This window comes from Amphiura filiformis, chromosome 11 (genome assembly GCF_039555335.1).
Source record: "Amphiura filiformis chromosome 11, Afil_fr2py, whole genome shotgun sequence".
In the NCBI taxonomy this organism is placed as follows: Eukaryota; Metazoa; Echinodermata; class Ophiuroidea; order Amphilepidida; family Amphiuridae; genus Amphiura; species Amphiura filiformis.
In genome coordinates this window covers 54,797,692-54,816,842 of record NC_092638.1, presented here as the reverse complement: position 1 = coordinate 54,816,842, position 19,151 = coordinate 54,797,692, and the positions used below count along the sequence as shown (strand labels likewise).

At 35.2% G+C, this 19,151-nt stretch overlaps 1 protein-coding gene and 1 long non-coding RNA gene across 3 annotated transcripts in view; one reads left to right on the top strand and one right to left on the bottom strand.

The window, feature by feature from the left end:
- The window catches only part of LOC140165028 (ras-related protein Rab-26-like), a 289,294-nt gene that overhangs the window by 60,527 nt on the left and 209,616 nt on the right, over positions 1-19,151 (top strand). For both annotated transcript variants that reach the window (XM_072188443.1, XM_072188442.1), the window contains exon 2: positions 7,563-7,673. In XM_072188443.1, the coding sequence (XP_072044544.1) occupies positions 7,563-7,673 (111 nt within the window). The remainder of the gene's footprint in view (positions 1-7,562; positions 7,674-19,151) is intronic.
- Positions 1-19,151, bottom strand: part of LOC140165031 (uncharacterized) — a 181,753-nt gene that overhangs the window by 120,208 nt on the left and 42,394 nt on the right. The gene's annotated exons all lie outside the window — the stretch shown is intronic.

Genomic DNA, 19,151 nt, shown 5'->3' with positions numbered 1-19,151 from the left:
CAATGTCTTATAGAATAGTTAGAAGCATTTACAAAGCTGTATTTTGCAGAAAACTCCATTGAAAGTGAACAACCAGTTCCAAAGATATGAGCAATTAAAGAGTTTCCAAAACAATAGGAAACAAAAGGAAATAGTTCCTTTGTTTGGCTATATCTCAAAATCAATATTTCCGAGTTCCGACTAATTTTGCTTGATCGCATCACATATATCAAAAATTTGAAAAATATCAAATTTTTATAATTTGTCATAAAATTTGTAAATATATTGTGATTTTCAAAAAATGATAATTATTTGATATCAGAAAGACATGCTTCGTATTCAGAATGCAATTCGATAGGTCGGAGGTGCTCTCATGTCCCACAAAAAATACTGTCGAAACACAATAAACGCTCATTTTAGATCCCTTAACTGCATTCAGAAAATTCATGAAGTTTCCATTCACACAAGCATTTCATGGATTACAGTATGTAGGCGGTAGGCCTATGCCAATAACAATCAATTCAGCAATCTAACAATCATTGGACAGAAATAAATAAAACATGTACTCACCAAATTAATTTTCTGGCAAAATTTCTTTTATGAGCAGGCAGAAAAAGATTTGACTCTGGGCATAGATAGTGATCACTATCTATGCTCTGGGACAACTTTGACAAACACAGCAAGCAGAAAAGATCCAACTTCTGCTGCAGTAGAATGTTGGCAGGATAATGAAGAAGCAGCTCTTTATTCAGTCTTAGATGAGACACACAAGACCCTTCTCTCAAGTGATATCAAAATCTTCCAATGATAGGTGAAGCTTTGAACATATTTCACAGTGGCTTTATTAAAAGTAATTGGTAGACCCCCTAATCGCAGTATATATACCAATTCTAGGGTTGATTTAGACAAAGACGCTTAGAGCTATGAGTCATTTACTTCTAGGGTTGATTTAGACAAAGAATCACCACAAAATAGCCCTTAATGTCGGCAAAGTTAGTTTTGAGATAAGGTCCATTGAACTTCTCAAAAAACAATGGAAAACAAAGACTTTTGTAACACATTTACTGATTTTTTACTACCTTGCAAACAAGCAATAGGGACATGTAATATATCATTGTAAATCATATTTTGAGGAGAATTTGCCTGTTTAATATCTTCAAAATAGAAAATTCTGATTTTACAGCCTATTTGTAGTGGATGGTGCACATTATTGGCTTAACTTGCATGCCCAAGCTTGCAAATTATGTTCAATAGAAATGTGACATTAATCACATAGAAAGTTTATCTTCCACATTTTATATGACCATATAATGGTCAACATTAGGCATTGAGTCATGCAGGAAAAAGTGAAATGTTAATTTCTTTGTTCGGTAGATTTCTTTGTTCAGTAGAAATTCAAACCATTGACTGATCCTTACCATATAACATGTTAGGAAAATGTGTGCATTGGGCTATTCCAGAAAATAAGTGCACACCCCCTATAGAGGAGTAAATTTTTAATCAAAGAAATGTCTGGATTTCCAAGTCTGCTTTCTGAAAACAACTGGAATTCCAGTTGTCAATGTCGCTTGAAAAAGCTTGGAAATCCAATTAAATGAAGGAAAAATCACAGAAATGTCTAAAATGAGCTCTCAAATTCAGGATTTCTTACTTTGAACTATTTTTCTGCTGAATTTTTTAGCCTTTGGACACTTAAAAGTCTGGATTTCCAACAATCACGACTGGACAAAAAGTCTGGATATCCGAACTCCTCTATAGGGGGTGTGCATCTATTTTCTGGAATAGCCCATTGTACAAATTATACATACTGATCTAAATTTGGGAAATATCAGAAAAAAGTTTTTTAAACTAGAATTTTGACATCCTGAATTATAAATTAACATTTAGGCCTATCTGTTTCAAAACCTAAAGTGATTCAGTTGTGAAAATTCATTTATTTCAGGTTTATTTAAGCTACTTATGCATGCTTTTTGGCTATAATTTTAAACAAATTATTCTGACTGTTAGATCCTGTTTCTACAGAGAATTGGATGACTTTTAAAGCAAGAAGTGATTTGTAGACTATATTCAAAATTATTAAAAGTGGAAATATCGCTTGATAATAGTCTTGCATTTTTGTCAACAATATGTTTGTTTTGGGCAGGGTTGGTACGATTAAATCATGATTTAAATCACGATTTAAATCAAATGATTTTTTTTTTAAATCACTGATTTAAATCAACTTTTTCAGTTTTTACCATTTTTGATAAATTTAAGTTAATTTCTATCTTCAATTGACTGTTTTACTTCATTTGTAATGCTTCTACACCTTTTTGATACAATTAAATATCCCTATATGATGTCATTTTATCTATGGCTAAAACATCATTTTCAAGGTGCAGAATTCAGCAAGTTTTTTCCCATGATTTTACCAAATTTTTCCATTGAAATTTTCACATCTAAAAATGTGTTTTGATTTTTTGTAAATACCTGATAGGATTGTGCATATGTCTAGCATTCCACTGAAAAAAATCTGATTAAATCAAATAAATCGATTTTTTTTATTTATTTTTTAAAAATCAAAAAAATCGCCAACCCTGGTTTCGGGCATGGCAAAATCTGAGTTGGATGAATATCAAGGTGTTCTCAGGCATATCACTTAGTGGATCTTGAATACTTTAAAATTGGTCATTTTCGCGCGTGTAATTTGTCGCGCTTTGCTGATTTTGAACTACATTGCTTGTTTCTAATTTCGCGATTTTGAATTTTCTTACATAGACCTTTACATTAAAAGAAGATATTTGCATGTCTTTATTTAGCTGTGTCGCGACTGAAAAGCGCGAAAATGAATGTACCGCAAAAATTTCTACTTTTACAGTACCCGATTTCCATTTATAGTTTTCACTTTCACATTTACATTCAATTCTTCTGTACTCTTTAATGACTCCTTGAAATGGTGCCCTTAAAAAATAGTTGAACACAAAGTTGTAAGTGCATAGTGATAACAAAGCACTTACAACCTTCTTGTATTCAACTGATGCTATAATATCCATGTAAAGTATAAGATACAGTGGCTATGCAGAGAAAATATTTTACCCTTCCCAAAACCCTTTGCAACATGATGCATCACATAATTTCACGACACGTCACTCCAATACTTTGTACAGATTCCCTTTGTTTTTCATTTTGAGAATACTGCTGGTTAAACATGGGTTGATAATCAAGAAATAAACACATATATTTTGCATGATCTGGATGTGTTCTTTTCATTGAGGTACTACACTATTGACCGGTGTTGCGCTAGATCCGGGGTCACTCCCATTGTGGCTTGTACACCATCTGCGATAATCAACTTTTGAAAAACACCCTAAACAAGGATTTTTAAAACCCTTGGCTAAAACAATACCCTAAACAGGGATTTTATTCCTTGCATCAAATTTCATACCCTAAATTTCATTTTTAATATTAGCAATTGCAATTTTGCTACCCTTTTTCCCATGTTTCACATTTTGACACCCTAAACACGATGCAGCGTGTCGTGCCTACCCAATGAAAAGCTACCCTTTTTACGCGTTTTCATTATCGCGGATGGTGTACAGGCCACAATGGGAGTGACCCCCTGGGCGCTAGATATAGCAGATCAGTATAGAATATTAAAATGGGAGAAATGCATTATGGGAAGTGTAGGAAATCTTCTCTGGTATGATAGATTTACCAAGTACTTTACAAGTTGTACTAACCTATAAAATGGGCTATTCCAGTTGAAATCCATACACCCCCTATGGAAGACATGCCCTTAATCTCCTACACAGGGAGTGTGAATTTCAAATGGGGATACATGAATGGGTGACTCCATTTGAAGTCTATACTCCTGTGTGGTTGATTAAGGTCATTTCTTCCACGGGGGTGTATGGATTTCAAGTGGAATAGCCCATTGCAGCCTTAGAGATGGTTTGCCATTGGCAACAACATCTAAAATTACACATTTATGTATAAAAAATATGATGCATTCTTGAAAACCTTTTGAAATAAAAGTAGCAGTGATTCACTTTGGGGTATGAAACAATATGAATTATTGCCCATACATGATCAAATGACTTAGTTTTTCTATATTTTTATTGAAACATGAATACTACGGATTCTTCTAGGGATTTTTAAGATAACAAAACATGATATGTATTGTTAGAAATTCGGACTTTTATTCCTTTTTGTTGTAATGGTATATAATGAATGAATAACTTTACATTGACAATATAATTTTAAGTATGTATTTTTATGCCTCCACTGCGAGGTCTTTTTGGGAAAAAATATATATCTTCAATCTGAAGGGTCAAAATTTTCAAATGATTGTTGACTTTACCTCCCAGCTACATACCATTAGATTTAAAATGTTTACTTTGAGGACTGTTAAATGTCAAATATATGAATTTTTAATAATTTGCCATAATTTGTAATATATCGCAACTCTTCAAATTATCAAATTATTTGATATCAGAAGGACATTCCTTGTATTCAGAATTGATATGTCTAATGTGCTCTTATTTCCCACAAAAATACTGTGCAATTCTGGCTATCCAATCCCTTAAAATTAGAGAAATTAGCTACATAATATTTGAATGGAGCTTCAACTTTATCAGAGCTTATCAGTACAGCTGTTTTCCTCATTTTTTTGCCAAATTCCTCATTTAAAATGACAATTTCAATAAATCCTTTACTTTTAAGCAATTTATACACAATTTTTTTACACTTTTGCTGGGATCACTGCCCAATGCTTTTTAGTCAATCAATAAAACGCTTTTCTTTTTATGTGTCTGTGATGCTGCATCATGCATCCCAGCCCAAATTCCAGCCCTCATAGTTTGCTCTTTAGCTATTCCAATTGAAATCCACTTGCACTACCTATGGAAGACACAACCTTAATCCACATGGATAATGAAAATTTCAAATGGGGTTACTCGATCATCATGCACATATTTAAAGGGGCTTTGGGGGCACGAGCCCCCCCTCCCCCCGGTGTAAAAGCAGGGGGTGGCAAATAAGAAGGGGCGACTGAAGAAGAAGGGGCGCAAAAAGAATTATTAAAGAAAAAAATAGCAGAAAAAATAACAGGAAAGGTTTAAAAATTGGGTCAACCTTTTTGGGCTGTAAAGTGTTGATGAAGGGGGCGGCAAAATTTACCTTTTCTGCAGCCCTGTGTAGGAGCGGCTATGGTACACCACTGTTACCTGAATGGGTGACTCCATTTGAAATCTACACCCCCTGTGTGGGAGATTTAAGAACATGGCTTCCATAGGGGGTGGATGAATTTTAACTGGAATAGCCCAATGAGCCGGCTCAGGATTTTCTTGAACAAATAAGAGTCTGCCAATTGTGACAGATTGATTGCTCATACAAAAACTGGGTAAACCGATTTCCCCGGGCCGGTTTCCACCTAGAGACTGCTCTGCATTCCCTTTTTGATAAACAATAATTATTCATACCATTCAATGCATGTAAAGCCTTTCCCATTGATAGCTAGCTGTTGGATCAGAATTGTTGGATCATGGATTTTCCATGGTCGAGGGATTAGACGGATGATAAATTAAAATGGTCTACTACAGTAGACTAATTTCCCGCCTGGAAATGTTATTCTAGATGTAGGCCACATACATCACCAGAAGCAGGTTTTCTGTTACTAGTATTGGACTATAATTAATACTATCATGGCCCTACTTGTGATAACAAACATGGGCCAGGTGTTATGGTGAAGTGTAACAGTTACCATAGTGTTCACCCTATATTAAATCACCTACTTTTCTGCAATGAACAGGTTATTGCTATGGCTCCTTTAGAAGAGCCCAGACATTATATTTAAAACACTTGACCGATTTGAGACTTTTAAAAAAAAAAAAAATTTCTAATTTTTTTTAAAAATAGCTTTGAAAGATAGTACTAAAAAAATCAAATTCTGAAATGGTTTGATTTCTCTCCATATTATTTCCATCAAGTTATTTCCATCATTTGACCTGTGCAAGGCAATATGCATTCAGGCAATGGGCTGTTCCAGTTGAAATTCATACACCCCCTATGGAAGACATGGCCTTAATCTCTCACACAGGGGGGGGGGGTGTAGATTTCAAATGGGAGTCACCATTCAGGTAACCCTATTTGAAATTCACACTCCCTGTGTGGAAGATAAAGGTCATGCATGATGTCTTCCATAAGAGGAGTATGGATTTAAACTGGAATAGCTTGATTTGCACCTTTTGACAGGTGGTCAACTCAAAGGAAAAATTGTCTTATAGAAAATGTCATTTAAAGTAATAGTAGGGGGCCTATTGTAAGATTTCTGACAAATTAAGATTTTGTCCACAAAACTTCTAAAATGATATACACCAGGCACAAAAAAAAACTTGTCAGTTATATTCACCCTTGCTGTTCAATAACTTGATAATTTTGGATTATTCTGAAATATACATTTTGTTAATTGGACTTTTCTTTCTCATTTGACACCCTGTTCGTGAACATTGAGCAAGAATTGACCAAGATATGCGCCTCCAAACTCTCAAACCCCAAAATGAAAAGTTGCCATTTTAACGATTCAATTGTGCCTGTTACACTGTGTGCTTTATTGATTGGCCCGTGGTGCTTGTGTGCAATATAATGATGCATTCCCATTTAAAATCGTTGGAAATGCAACTTTTGATCTTGGGGTTTGAGGCTTTGGAGGCGCGCCTTGGTAAATTCTTGTTTGTTTTTCACGAACAGGGCGTCAAATGAGAAAGCAAAGTCCAATTAACAAAATGTATATTTCAGAATAATCCAAAATTATCAAGATATTGAACAGCAAGGATGAATATAACTGACGAGTTTCTTTTTGTGCCTGGTGTATATCAGATATCTTCCATTTTAATATATTTTTGACCAGAACTGATGAGGTAAAATGAAAGAAAATGGCTCTTTCTTTCCAATGTCTAGATCATGAATGTGGGTATCATCAGAAACTAGCCGGCTAGCGGATTAAAATAACAGATTTAGTAAAAGGCACAGCTCTGTAGGCCTTACTTTTCACATCATACATGTCACATACATTGGAATATTCTATGTCTTTTGAATTTAGTTAATGCCGGTACAGTTTTCGGAACCTGGTGACACCTCTTTTGTGTATGCTGACTATTTTTCATCCATATCCATAATATGCTTCTGCTCATAATTTGTGTATTTGCATTTCTTTATTCGCTGGTGTAGTGCACATTAGAATATGACTCATGTTGCTAGGTCAACTGGCTCACACTTTCTTTGTTACGTACCACTGATCGAAATGATCACAACACAAAGCCTATGGCATATCATAATTCGGAACAGGTGTGTGATCCCAGGCTTAAACCAGTAACCAATGGTAAATAATGTGCACTACGACAGCAAATAGGGGATTCAGGTGTGGGCAAGACATGTTTACTGGTGCAATTCAAAGATGGTGCTTTCCTGACAGGCAAAACCATCAATACTGTTTAATATACTAGGGAGCTCTGGTGGAGGGGGTAAAACATCACCATGTTTTTATTGTATTGCCATAAGATTGCCCCTGCTTATAATCTGTGTTTTTGTTTCTTTCCTTATTACAGGTTATGTTAATAGGGGATTCAGGTGTGGGCAAGACATGTTTACTGGTGCGATTCAAAGACGGTGCTTTTCTGTCAGGCAGCTTTATTTCTACAGTTGGCATTGATTTCAGGGTGAGTACATCTACTTTACACCCTCCCTCCTCCATATCACAGTCCTTTCCACGCATGACTATTATTTAAGTGGACTATTTGAAATTGTCAGTGTGGAAAATAAATTAATTGTGTGAAAATTACCTCTTTTTACTGGATTGTGTGTGTCCATCTTGGCTGATAATTTAAAATTAGTACCGTATTTGATTATTTGATTCATGACGATGAATACACATAGGATAATTAAGGAGAGAATATTGGGTTATTCCTGTTGAAATCCATACCCACTATGAAAGACATGACCTTAATCTCCCACACAGGCGGGGATGTAAATTTCAAAGGGAGCCACCACTTCAGGTAACCCCATTTGAAGATTCCCACCCCCTGTGTGGAAGATTAAGGTCATGTCTTCCATAGGGGGTATGGATTTCAACTGGAATACTTAGCCCAACGTGACAGAATCTTTTGCCCTTTTCAAAACTGATTTATTCATATTACTGAAGACATGGGTATCATATTCCTGTGGCTTGTCATCTTAAGGGATCTAGAATGAGCGTTTATGGCGTTTCGACAGTATTTTTTGTGGGACATGAGAGCACCTCAGACCTATCGAATTGCATTCTGAATACGAAGCATGTCTTTCTGATATCAAATAATTTTCATTTTTAAAAATCACAATATAATTCAAATTTTATGACAAATTATAAAAATTTGATATTTTTCATAGTTTTGATATATAACAGTCCTCGGTAATTATATAAATCTAATGATATATTCTTAAAGTGTATGTAGTTGGGAGGAAAAGCCGATGGTCAATTGAAAATTTGGACCTTTCATATTGAAGATATGGATTTTTTTCCCCAAAAGACCTAATTTTTTTTTGGTGTTTTTGGAAAAAAATCCATATATTCAATTCGAAAGGTCAAAATTTTCAATTGATCGTCGGCTTTTTATCCCACCTACATACACTTTAAGTATAAATCATCAGATTTATAAAGTTTACTTCGAGTATCGGTACTGTTAAATATCAAAAATATCAATTTTTAATGATTTGCCATAAAATGTGTATTCAATTGCAATTTCAAAAAATCAAAATTATTTGATATCAGAAGGACATTCTTCGATTCAGAATGCAATTAGATATGTCTGATGTGCTCTAATGTCCCACAATAAATACTGTCCAAACGCTCATACCCCAGCCCTTAACTGGTTCCTGAAATACTGAAAAGTCAAATTTTTGTGCTGCATTTATTTTCACGGTGTTTAAGTTCCAAGCTGCTATCTCAAAAATAACAACAGGTGAATATATCCCTTTTGTGTGTAGTTGAAAGTAAAGAAACTTAGAATCACAAATTAAAAAAAAGGAAATAGTTTAAAATTGGCAAAGCGGGAACAATTAATCTTGCAAAAATTGCCACTTTGAGTTGATTTTTTTTACAATATATAAAAAGTTGAGTGGATATTATTCTGTAGCATAGTATTGATTTACTGCATATCTTATGTAGATAACTACCGTACTGTTGCTGCTATATCAAATCAAATGCTGCATCGTCACCTTGCTGCGATAATTGCCCAAGTCTCACTTTTCAGTCGAATTGAGCTTTTTGCCTAGATCATGTCTCTATTAGCATGTGCACCCGGGTATGTGCACCAGCTGTAATAATGCCATTGACATTGACCAATCATAAAGAGATTGGGGGAGTGAGTTAGGCAATGCTGACAGGTGACAAATGGTGAGTTAGGCATACCCCAGAATTTATGCCTAACTAAGCTATTTGTCTGAAGATTTTGCTCTGATTTTTGCCGAAGTCACAGGCCTAAATCACTGAAAGTCATATGTAGCAATTATTTAATCACCCTAATCGTTTCTTTTAATTTGTCTCATTATCATTTGTTCTTGTTCAAAGATTGGTGAATAAATATGTTTATATGCATACTTGAACTCATATTTTGTACTTTTTCTCAAAACTACAGAAAATGAGTTAGGCAATTATCATGGGGTGGAGGTGGGGGCGATATCTTCACATGATAAACTCAGTTTTCCAACTTCAGTAGCTAGATGTATAAATCAAGTGCTATCTTCAGTAGATAACTCATTTTGTAATTGTCAGTAAATAGAACACTTAAAAGGACATTTCTTGATCCATAGCCTAATCCCCCCAAAAAAAAAAAAAAAATTTGAGATTTTTATATCACTATAAACCTCTGGCTACATAATGTTTATGTACAAAATATTTCTTGCAGATTAATTCGTTTTAGCAAAGATATTGTGAAATTTGAATTTCGTTCTGGTATACAAGCTAACAAAATTACATAGTATACAAATATTGACTGCTATGAGGGGCATGGTTAAAATTATAGGCCCAAGGTGATCTCAAAACCAAGACTATGCCCGAGGCGTGCCGAGGGCATAGTCATGGTTTTGAGATCACCGCTGGCCTATAATTTTAACCATGCCCAATAAAAAGCAGTCAATATTTGTTTTATATACCAAATCTTAAGATTCTTGTCATCTGTTTGGTTAAAAGCATCGATTTTGGGAAGAGAAATTAATAGTTTCAATGCGAGCGGCACACAGATTACAATCTGCAATTTCTGCGTAATTATAACGCTGTGAAAACATTAACGCTGCGCGTAATATCATTTTACGCTGGGAAAAACGCAGAGTTTGATCGTGACGCACGTAACCGGTCCATAGTTCATTTCCATGGACCGGTCCATAGTTCATTTTGCGGGCATAGTTAATTCAATGACTGCACTTTCAACCAATCAGATGACAGGAATCTATATATGAGGTATATAACATTGTCTATGGAGCAGTGTAATACACATAATCATGCATATCTCGCGAATGCAAAATCGGAATCAACTGAAATTTTGGCAATAGGTTTTTTCGTGGATATCTACTGAAAAATGTCATAAAAAGAGGATGCTAGGATCAAGAAATACTCCTTTAAACACTTAAGCATGTAACAATAGTGGAATTATAACAAATTTTGTCATCTTCTATTGTCTTAAATTGGAGGAGTACAGAAATGATTAATTGTGCTGTGATAAATTGGAAATATCACTGAAGAGTGAAGTAAATATATTTATCAGTACATTTTGCTATTTTCAGAAAAAGTGCATTATTGCTTATTAATAATTATTAATAGCAGTAGTATATAACCAAATATTGATACCTGCAGTAAGTAGATTATTAGTAATTAGGTGAGGTTGGATGGGATATGGAGTATCTCTAGTCAAGGAACTTTTGTACGGGGAGGCTGCAGGTGAACAGTGAATTTTCTATTATTCAGTCAGGTAACCACATTTGAAATTCACAATCACTATGTGGAAGATTAAGGTCATGCCTTCCATCGGGGATGTATGGATTTCAACTGGAATAACCCATTAATAGACCAGAGAAGATGAGATGAGAATAGACTTATCTATATGCAAATTACTTTTTATCAAATGTAATCGGAAAGAACAAAAACTAGAGCTAATTGCGCATACACATATACGCGACCTTATTAGCAATAGCTAATTAACTAGGCCTTATAGCTAATTAGCCCAGCTATATAGCATGAATGCATGTTTACAAGCAGTAGTATATTATGCTGATTTTACTGAGAGGTCTTTTTTGAAATGCACTATAACTTTGGAATTTGGCTAGAGACCAAGGTTAATTTGTTAGCTCACCTATAGCATATGCAAGTTCAAAAGGTCCAGCATAATGTATAATTCATTGGAATATACATGTATGAACAGATGTTTGTAGCATTATAATTAAATTATATAATATATTATATTACATAATTATTTTCCATAATATTACAGTATGTGAAATCATTTTGATAAGGCCAAGTAAAAAAAAAAAACAAACATGTTTCAAAAAAGGAGGAAGAGGGGCTTTTTATTTTTTATCGTAAAATTGGTGCAAATACCCATAATTAGAACTGTTTTAGCGCACACAATAATGCCCGGAAAAAGGAGGAGGCCTCTTTTTATATCTTGTTCAACGAGATAGGCCTCTTCTAATTATCACAAAACCTTCCAAAAGTGTTTCTTGTATATCAGCAAGGCATCTTTACTCCCTAGACATATTTTTTTTAAAGTTATAACTGAATTTCAAAAAAATAAAAATATAAATTGAAGAAACCTCAAAAAAGGAAGCGGGAGAAGACGCGAAACATGATTATTTTTTTATTCGGCCTAACCAAAAATTATTCAATATTCATGTAAATATTTCTGTGCAACTTTGGTCATGTGCTATTATAGTGCGATTTCCTAAGGTATTTTGCTACATACTGGGAGAAATACCTACATGAACTTTGACCCCTATGACCTTTGACCCAATGACCTTTGACCCCAATGGATGTATGCAAGTAATGTCATGCTATATTATAATTTGTGGAATGACTTAGAATTTTTAGTAACAGAACAGAAAATCACATCAGCCATAATGACCTTCGTATGACATTTGACCTCAAGGGTAATGCATGTGTCAAGTGATGTCATCTTGCTGTGTAATTCGTGTAAGGAGTAGCAGTTTTAGTAAAAATAATAGGAAATAACATTTTCGGCCATAATGACCTTTCCATGACCTTTGACCTTGATTTGGTCATGTGACATTTGTGCCACCAGCTATTGGTCCTGATGACCAAGTAACATTGTTGTACTATATATATTTGCGACAGCATCAGCATTTTAGGGGATTTGGTCATATACTGTAAGTATCCCCTTAATGACCTTTGACCCCGATTTTGGACAATAACTTTTAGACACTGGGTATAGCTGATGCATGTACCAAAGTGCCATCATCGTGCTGTGTAATTTGTGGAAGGAGTAGCATTTTTAGCGAAATCACGTTTTTGGCCATTGACCGGAAGTGGATGACCTTTGACCTGATGTTGATCATGTTTCATTTGTCCCCCCACCCAATGGTCCTAATGACCAACTATGGTCAACATAGCTCAAAGCATATGGCTACGGTGGCTCATTATAAGATTGACAGAAAGAAAGAAACAAAGAACTTGACAGAAACAGACCTTAGTAAGGAAATAGTGCTGTTTATTTTAGAATAAGAAGTGGTAACAAATAATGCATGATTCTTGAATTACAAGGTCACCCTGTGTAATTTGATACATAGTGTATGCAGCAATAGACTCATTTTGCATTCTTGACAGGTATGTATACAAATCACGCTAGAAGGGGTTTTCCATGGTTGATGAATTATGCGGCCCAAGGTTACCTGGTAATAAGGATGACGTGCTTGTGAAGACTCAGAGAAGCTATCTTACCCTTCCCAGAATCCATTGCAACATGATACATCATCTCATTTCACATGACACTCCCTTACTTTATACAGGTTCCCAATATCATTTTGAGAATAGACTGGCTAAACATGGGTTGATAGTCAAGAATGAAACACATTTTGTAAGATCTGGATGTGCGCTGTTCATTAAGGTACATTTCGTCACTATCGACACATGTTACACTACATAGTTTATCCACTCGTATACAGCGCGTAAGCAGTGCGCGTTTATGCGTCTCTGCTGCAGGTATGCATGCCTTCAAAGTCGGCACAATGTGTGCGTCCGCGTCGGTACTTTGTAGATTGACCATAGATAGCAAATTAGTACAGAAAATTGAAATGGGAGAAATGCATTATGGGAAGTGTGAACACTTGATTGTATAGATTTACTTGTAGGGGCAGACAATGTTAGGTGCGAAATTATTATGTGTATGTGACGTAATACGGAATAATATTTCTACGTCATAATGGTTGGGATCGGTTAAATGCTGTCAAGGTTATTTTGTTAGAAATTATTTTTTAAATTTCTTGTTTTACTTTCTCAACAAATTGAATTATTTCTAAAGTTTTCTTGTGAATCAATAAGTTGATTTGATTCGATTTCAAGTACGTAAATGCAATTTTTAAAAAAAATTTCAAGGTAAAAATAATAAAATGTAATATAATGTATTTTAAAAATAGCTGTGGATTATTTTTTGTGGGAAATTTTTCTATAGTCTATATATATTTTATTTTTGAGTTCAATTTAATATTTGACAAATCCAAAAGATTATTTCTTTTTACAGAAGGGTGGCAAACATGAGTTTGTCCTGCCCCTGGGCTATGCCAATGATGCAGACAAATTAATACCTCCGAAAATATTTAACCAAATTGATATGAATTTGATATCAAATGATAAAATTTAAATTAAAAAAAAAGCAAAAATATTTCTGAAAATGACATTTTTTAGTATATGTATGAAAACATTCTTAAAAACAAAGGAAAAAAAATAAAACGTAGCATATCAGCTATTGGAAACAAACCAATTATTTTTTCTGGCATATATATATTATAGCAGTACTGATGGCTTTAAGCATGACAAGGTATATAGGCCATAATGTATGTGTATGATTGTACACGGTAACAGGAATTTAATGAAAGCAAGATATAGCCAGTAATCACCATACCCATTTATCAATTATGATGTATATGAAAGTGTAATAACAACTTACGGCAAGGTGTATTAATGGGCAGTGGTATGACAACAAAATCATATTATATGGTGATGAGTAAAGTGCTCAATTTGACTCGAGAGGACGATTATTGAAATTGATAATGTCTTTTCCAATACATATATCTCAGCAAACACTAGCCCTACTAGTACAGTGCCTTTTGACTGTGGTGAACTAAAACCATACTATATCATAAAACCTGGCTATATCCAGAGAACTGCTAAACCCTGTGACTGCTACCTATGCGAAAAAGGCATGGTTGAACTATGGTTAACCATGGTCAACCATGGTTCAACCATGGTTCAACCATGGGTTTTGACCATGGTCAAACCATGGTCAATCATGCTTTTGAAAAATGGCGCCACGGCCAGAGACCATGGTCAACCATGGTTAACCTTTTGACCATGGTCTATCTAAAGTGACCATGGTCAACCATGGTTAAAACTTAGCATGTTTGACCATGGTTGAACCATTGCCAACCATAGTTCAACAACCAGGGTTTTGACCATGGTCAACCATGTTTTGACCATGGTCAACCATGTTTTTGACCATGGTCAACCATGTTTTGACCATGGTTGACCATGGCTGACCATGCTAACACGGTTAACATTTCGCCTAGGGTTTCTCAACCATGGTCAAAAATTTGCATGTTTGACCATGGTTAAGAAACAATAGCAATCAAGGAAGAAACAATAGAAAGAAACAATAGCAATCAAGCTTAAACTTTAAATTAGCACCCGATAGAGGGCAGGGCCTGAAGAATGAGGGAAATTATGTGGTAAATATTTAATGGAATAAACTGCATAATCATATTATTTATATTTATTCCGTTAAAAATCTTATTTTAACTTATCAAATTACTAGTTTTTATATTCTATGGTGTCAAATATTTATTCACAACGTTGTAAATACGCATTAAATACGATTAATAACAACAGAGGGCGCTTTTTCTCATTCACTACCCAGAGTCAACCATGGTCAGGTGAGGTGATGACCATGGCTGACAATGCTCAGCCATGCTAAAGCATGGTCGACCATGGTATACTTAAAAGTGACCATGGTCAACCATGGTCAGGTGAGGTGATGACCATGGCTGACCATGCTCAGCCATGCTAAAGCATGGTTGACCATGGTATACTTGAAGTAACCATGGTCAGGTGAGGTGATGACCATGGCTGACCATGCTCACACATGCTAAAGCATGATTGACCATGGTATACTTGAAGTGACCATGGTCAACCATGGTCAAGTGAGGTGATGAACATGGCTGACCATGCTCACCCATGATAAAGCATGGTTGACCATGGTATACTTAAAAGTGACCATGGTCAACCATGGTCAAGTGAGGTGAAGACCATGGCTGACCATGCTCGGCCATGCTAAAGCATAGTCGACCATGGTATACCATGGCAACCATGGTTGACCATGGTCAAGCCACCATGGCTGATCATCGCTGACCATAGTTAATCATGGTCAACCATGTTTTGACCATGGTTGACCATGGTTGACCATGCTAGCACGGTTGACATTTCGCCTAGGTATTCCCGGGTGGAGCGGTTAGTGGATTTCAGCGGTTCTCAGATATAGTGTATTTAAAAGGCCCTATAGTAGGGCTAGCAAACACAACGTTATACAGAAAATGTTAAAATGTCAGGTTATATAAATGTTATAAAACCTTTTAATAACATTCAGAGAGCATTTTTGAAAATTTTATGTAAAACATTCTGACATAATGTTATTTAGTGCTGACAAAATATTTTGAGGAAATGTTTGCTAAAAAATATTTTTGCAATATCATTTTAATAACATTTTTAACATGTTGTAGTGTTTTTCCATATGAAACATTTAAAAAAAACATTTTCATGATCTTTATATTAGCCAACATTGAGGCTAAATGTTATTTTTACCATCACCAAAATATAACACATTTATAACATTTTAAAACATTTTTGTGTTTGCTGGGATGTTCCTGGTGCTGCTGTAAGATTCTTAGAAATTTAAGGAAGGTACATAATCCACCTTTTTCTTAAGCATTGAGGTGTACTGAATATTTTTTAAGGTCATGGTCTTATTTAGTGAACTATTGCATTACATGTAGTGCATATTTTAAGAAAAGCAACAACATATTGTTGTTGTTACTAAAAGCCTAAAACCCCTTATCATTGGCTTTGGAAGATTTTCAACATGGGGGGGCTAAGTGAAACTAAAAATATTTTTGGTGGGCCTGCCCGAGGGAGTCAGGGACTCGGAGTCAGAAAATTTAGCAAAATATAGGTCACAAACACCCATTTTCCCTCTCCTTTTATTACAATTTTTTAACTTCACCTAGGATTATGGGGGGGGGGGGGGGGCTAAAAGGTTTTCTAGCCCGCACCAAAATTATTGAAGGGGCTGAGCCCCCAAACCAAGCCCTCCCCCCTTCCTAATGTTTATATATACATCAAAATAAAAGATTGATTGATTGATTGATTGACATCCAATGAAAACAGCCAATTTGGATACAGTGACTCCTTTATAAAAAGTAAAGACAATAAACATAACATCATTCATGACTTACATGTACACAACCAGATTCCTATTGCTGCTCAGTCCCCCAGAGGTGCACGTACTGCTGCCCAGCTACTTCATTGGTACTCTACAGTACCCATGTAGGTACTCTAGAGTGCATGCATCAGAATCACATATACAGTACACACACTGGTACTGGATTGGTACTACACTGTACTCTAGAGTAGCCACAAAGTAGCTCTACCTCTGGGGTCGGCAGCAATAGGGATCTTGTAGTGTATGTATGTGTGAAAACAAGATCTTCAGAAGTGCCATGAAAGGCCCAGTATTGATGTTAATGTCCTTCACCCATTGCATTGATTCACCTTCATATTATCTGTAGATGAAAAAATTTATACTTTAGTAGGATTGAGAGACTTCAATTGTTTTATTGATGATGACATTTTCCATGGTATGGTACATATACCTACGTGTGAATGTTTTAATGGAGTAGTTCCATAAGGGGAAACCCCTTCTAGCTTCTGAAGCTAACATAGTACTCAAGATGCCAGGGGCATCATTCATTATACTGAACCATTTGTGGGGGTGGTGTGGGGTGAGGGTTAGAGGGAAGATGTTTCAAATACACATCATTCCCACATTTTATTGTGCCCCCAAATATGATATCCATACCTTTCACCAGTGTTCACCATTTCTCAAATTTTTATGCACAAAATCAAGTATATTTTTGACAAACAATTTTACATTGAAAATGGCAATCCTTTGGCACCACATCTCATTTTGACTGTGGAAAAATTGCGACTCACATGGCTGCAAAATGAAACTGTCATATTAGACTATACCAGTGAGATGAATTGTATCTTTTTGAAGAAGAAAGTATGATTATGCTCATAAGGACTAAGAACAGATTGATCGTTGCTATAGTAACTGTGGTATAAATTTGAACTCTAATGGATAGCCAAGGTCCTTCCTTTTTAAAGCGACAATGAATAGAGTATGAGCAAATCAGAGAAGATATTTTACCCTTCCCAGAATCCTTTGCAACACGATACATCACCTCATTTCATCAAATGACACTCCCATTTACCTTTTTGTTCATTTTGAGAATAGACTGGCTAAACATGGGTCAATAGTTAAGAAATAAACATATTTGCAAGATCTGGGTGTTTGTCACTATCGACCCATGTTGCACTGATAGCAAATTAGTACAGAAAATTGAAATGGAAGAAATGCATTATGGGAAGTGTAGAATATATTCTCTGTGAGCCAATCATGGGAAGAAGATTCTTAGGAAACAATCAAATAATGAAAAAACTAAATATGATACAATTCAGTTTAGTGTGTAGTGCATAGCAATGCAATGCAAGTATGCACTGCAATGTAATGAGTCCAATATCAAATGATAATTTAAATCTTTATGCTTGCGTACATGTTACAAAGTTTTGTGCACTCAACGCTTTACGCACATTTTGGGGCACAATGCATTACTCACAGCGAGCAAACTAAGCGAAGTTTGCCGAGTGCATAGCAAAATTATCCGAGGTACACTATTTTGCCATCCGTGAGCAACATGCAGGGGTCGCATTCTTGTGCATCTGTGATTCCTAGACTCCTTAATTTTTGTTTTGGTCCCTTTAAATTCCAAGTTGAAACTGCATAACCAACGGGTCGAATCAAAACTTCATGGACCCCTTAAATTTTACAATGCATGGAAGCTTTTATCACTATGTATTTCATTGCCGAGTTGCTCATAAATTTTTTCGTCATTGTAAATACAAAAAAAGGAACCAATTATGACACAGAAAACCTAAGAAATCTTCTGAATAGAGCGCTTCAAAAATCATGAAAATAATTGGTCAATACAATGACTATACACAATAACAATGACATCAACCTTGACAAGTTACCAAATATTCTTAGTTGCGCATGCGGACAACTTAGATACTCAGTGGATCCTTTCAGCTGGATGCTTAACATTTTTGAGCTCAATTCCAACAATTTTCAACTGGAATTTAACACAAAATTAGCAAAAATTACAGCTGGATAATTGAACATAAATAAGTTGTAACTGAAATTGAGATGGGTACAAAATCTTTCGTTCACAGGGAGTTTGTGAATTTTAAACTTGCGCTGATGTTGATGCGTCTAATGCACTCCCTGTTCAGGGCTCGTGCATTAAACGCATCAACATCAGAAAATGCATTATTTTGTCCAATTTCTCTCCCAACAAGTAATACATGTTCATCAACCTATAAATATAGCAATAAAATGAATATTTCCGACCTGTAAGACAGCACTGCAAATGATACAATGAAGAAGATGACAAAAATGACAAGCAAGGAATGAAAAGAAATTAGAATAATAGCATACAAGGGAAAAGGGTAAAAGGGATGTTTTTATGCTCCAAAACATTAGTTGTTTGTCTTCTAAAAGATTTTGTTACACATATTAAACAGTTTTTAAGATAAAACTAATTGTAAG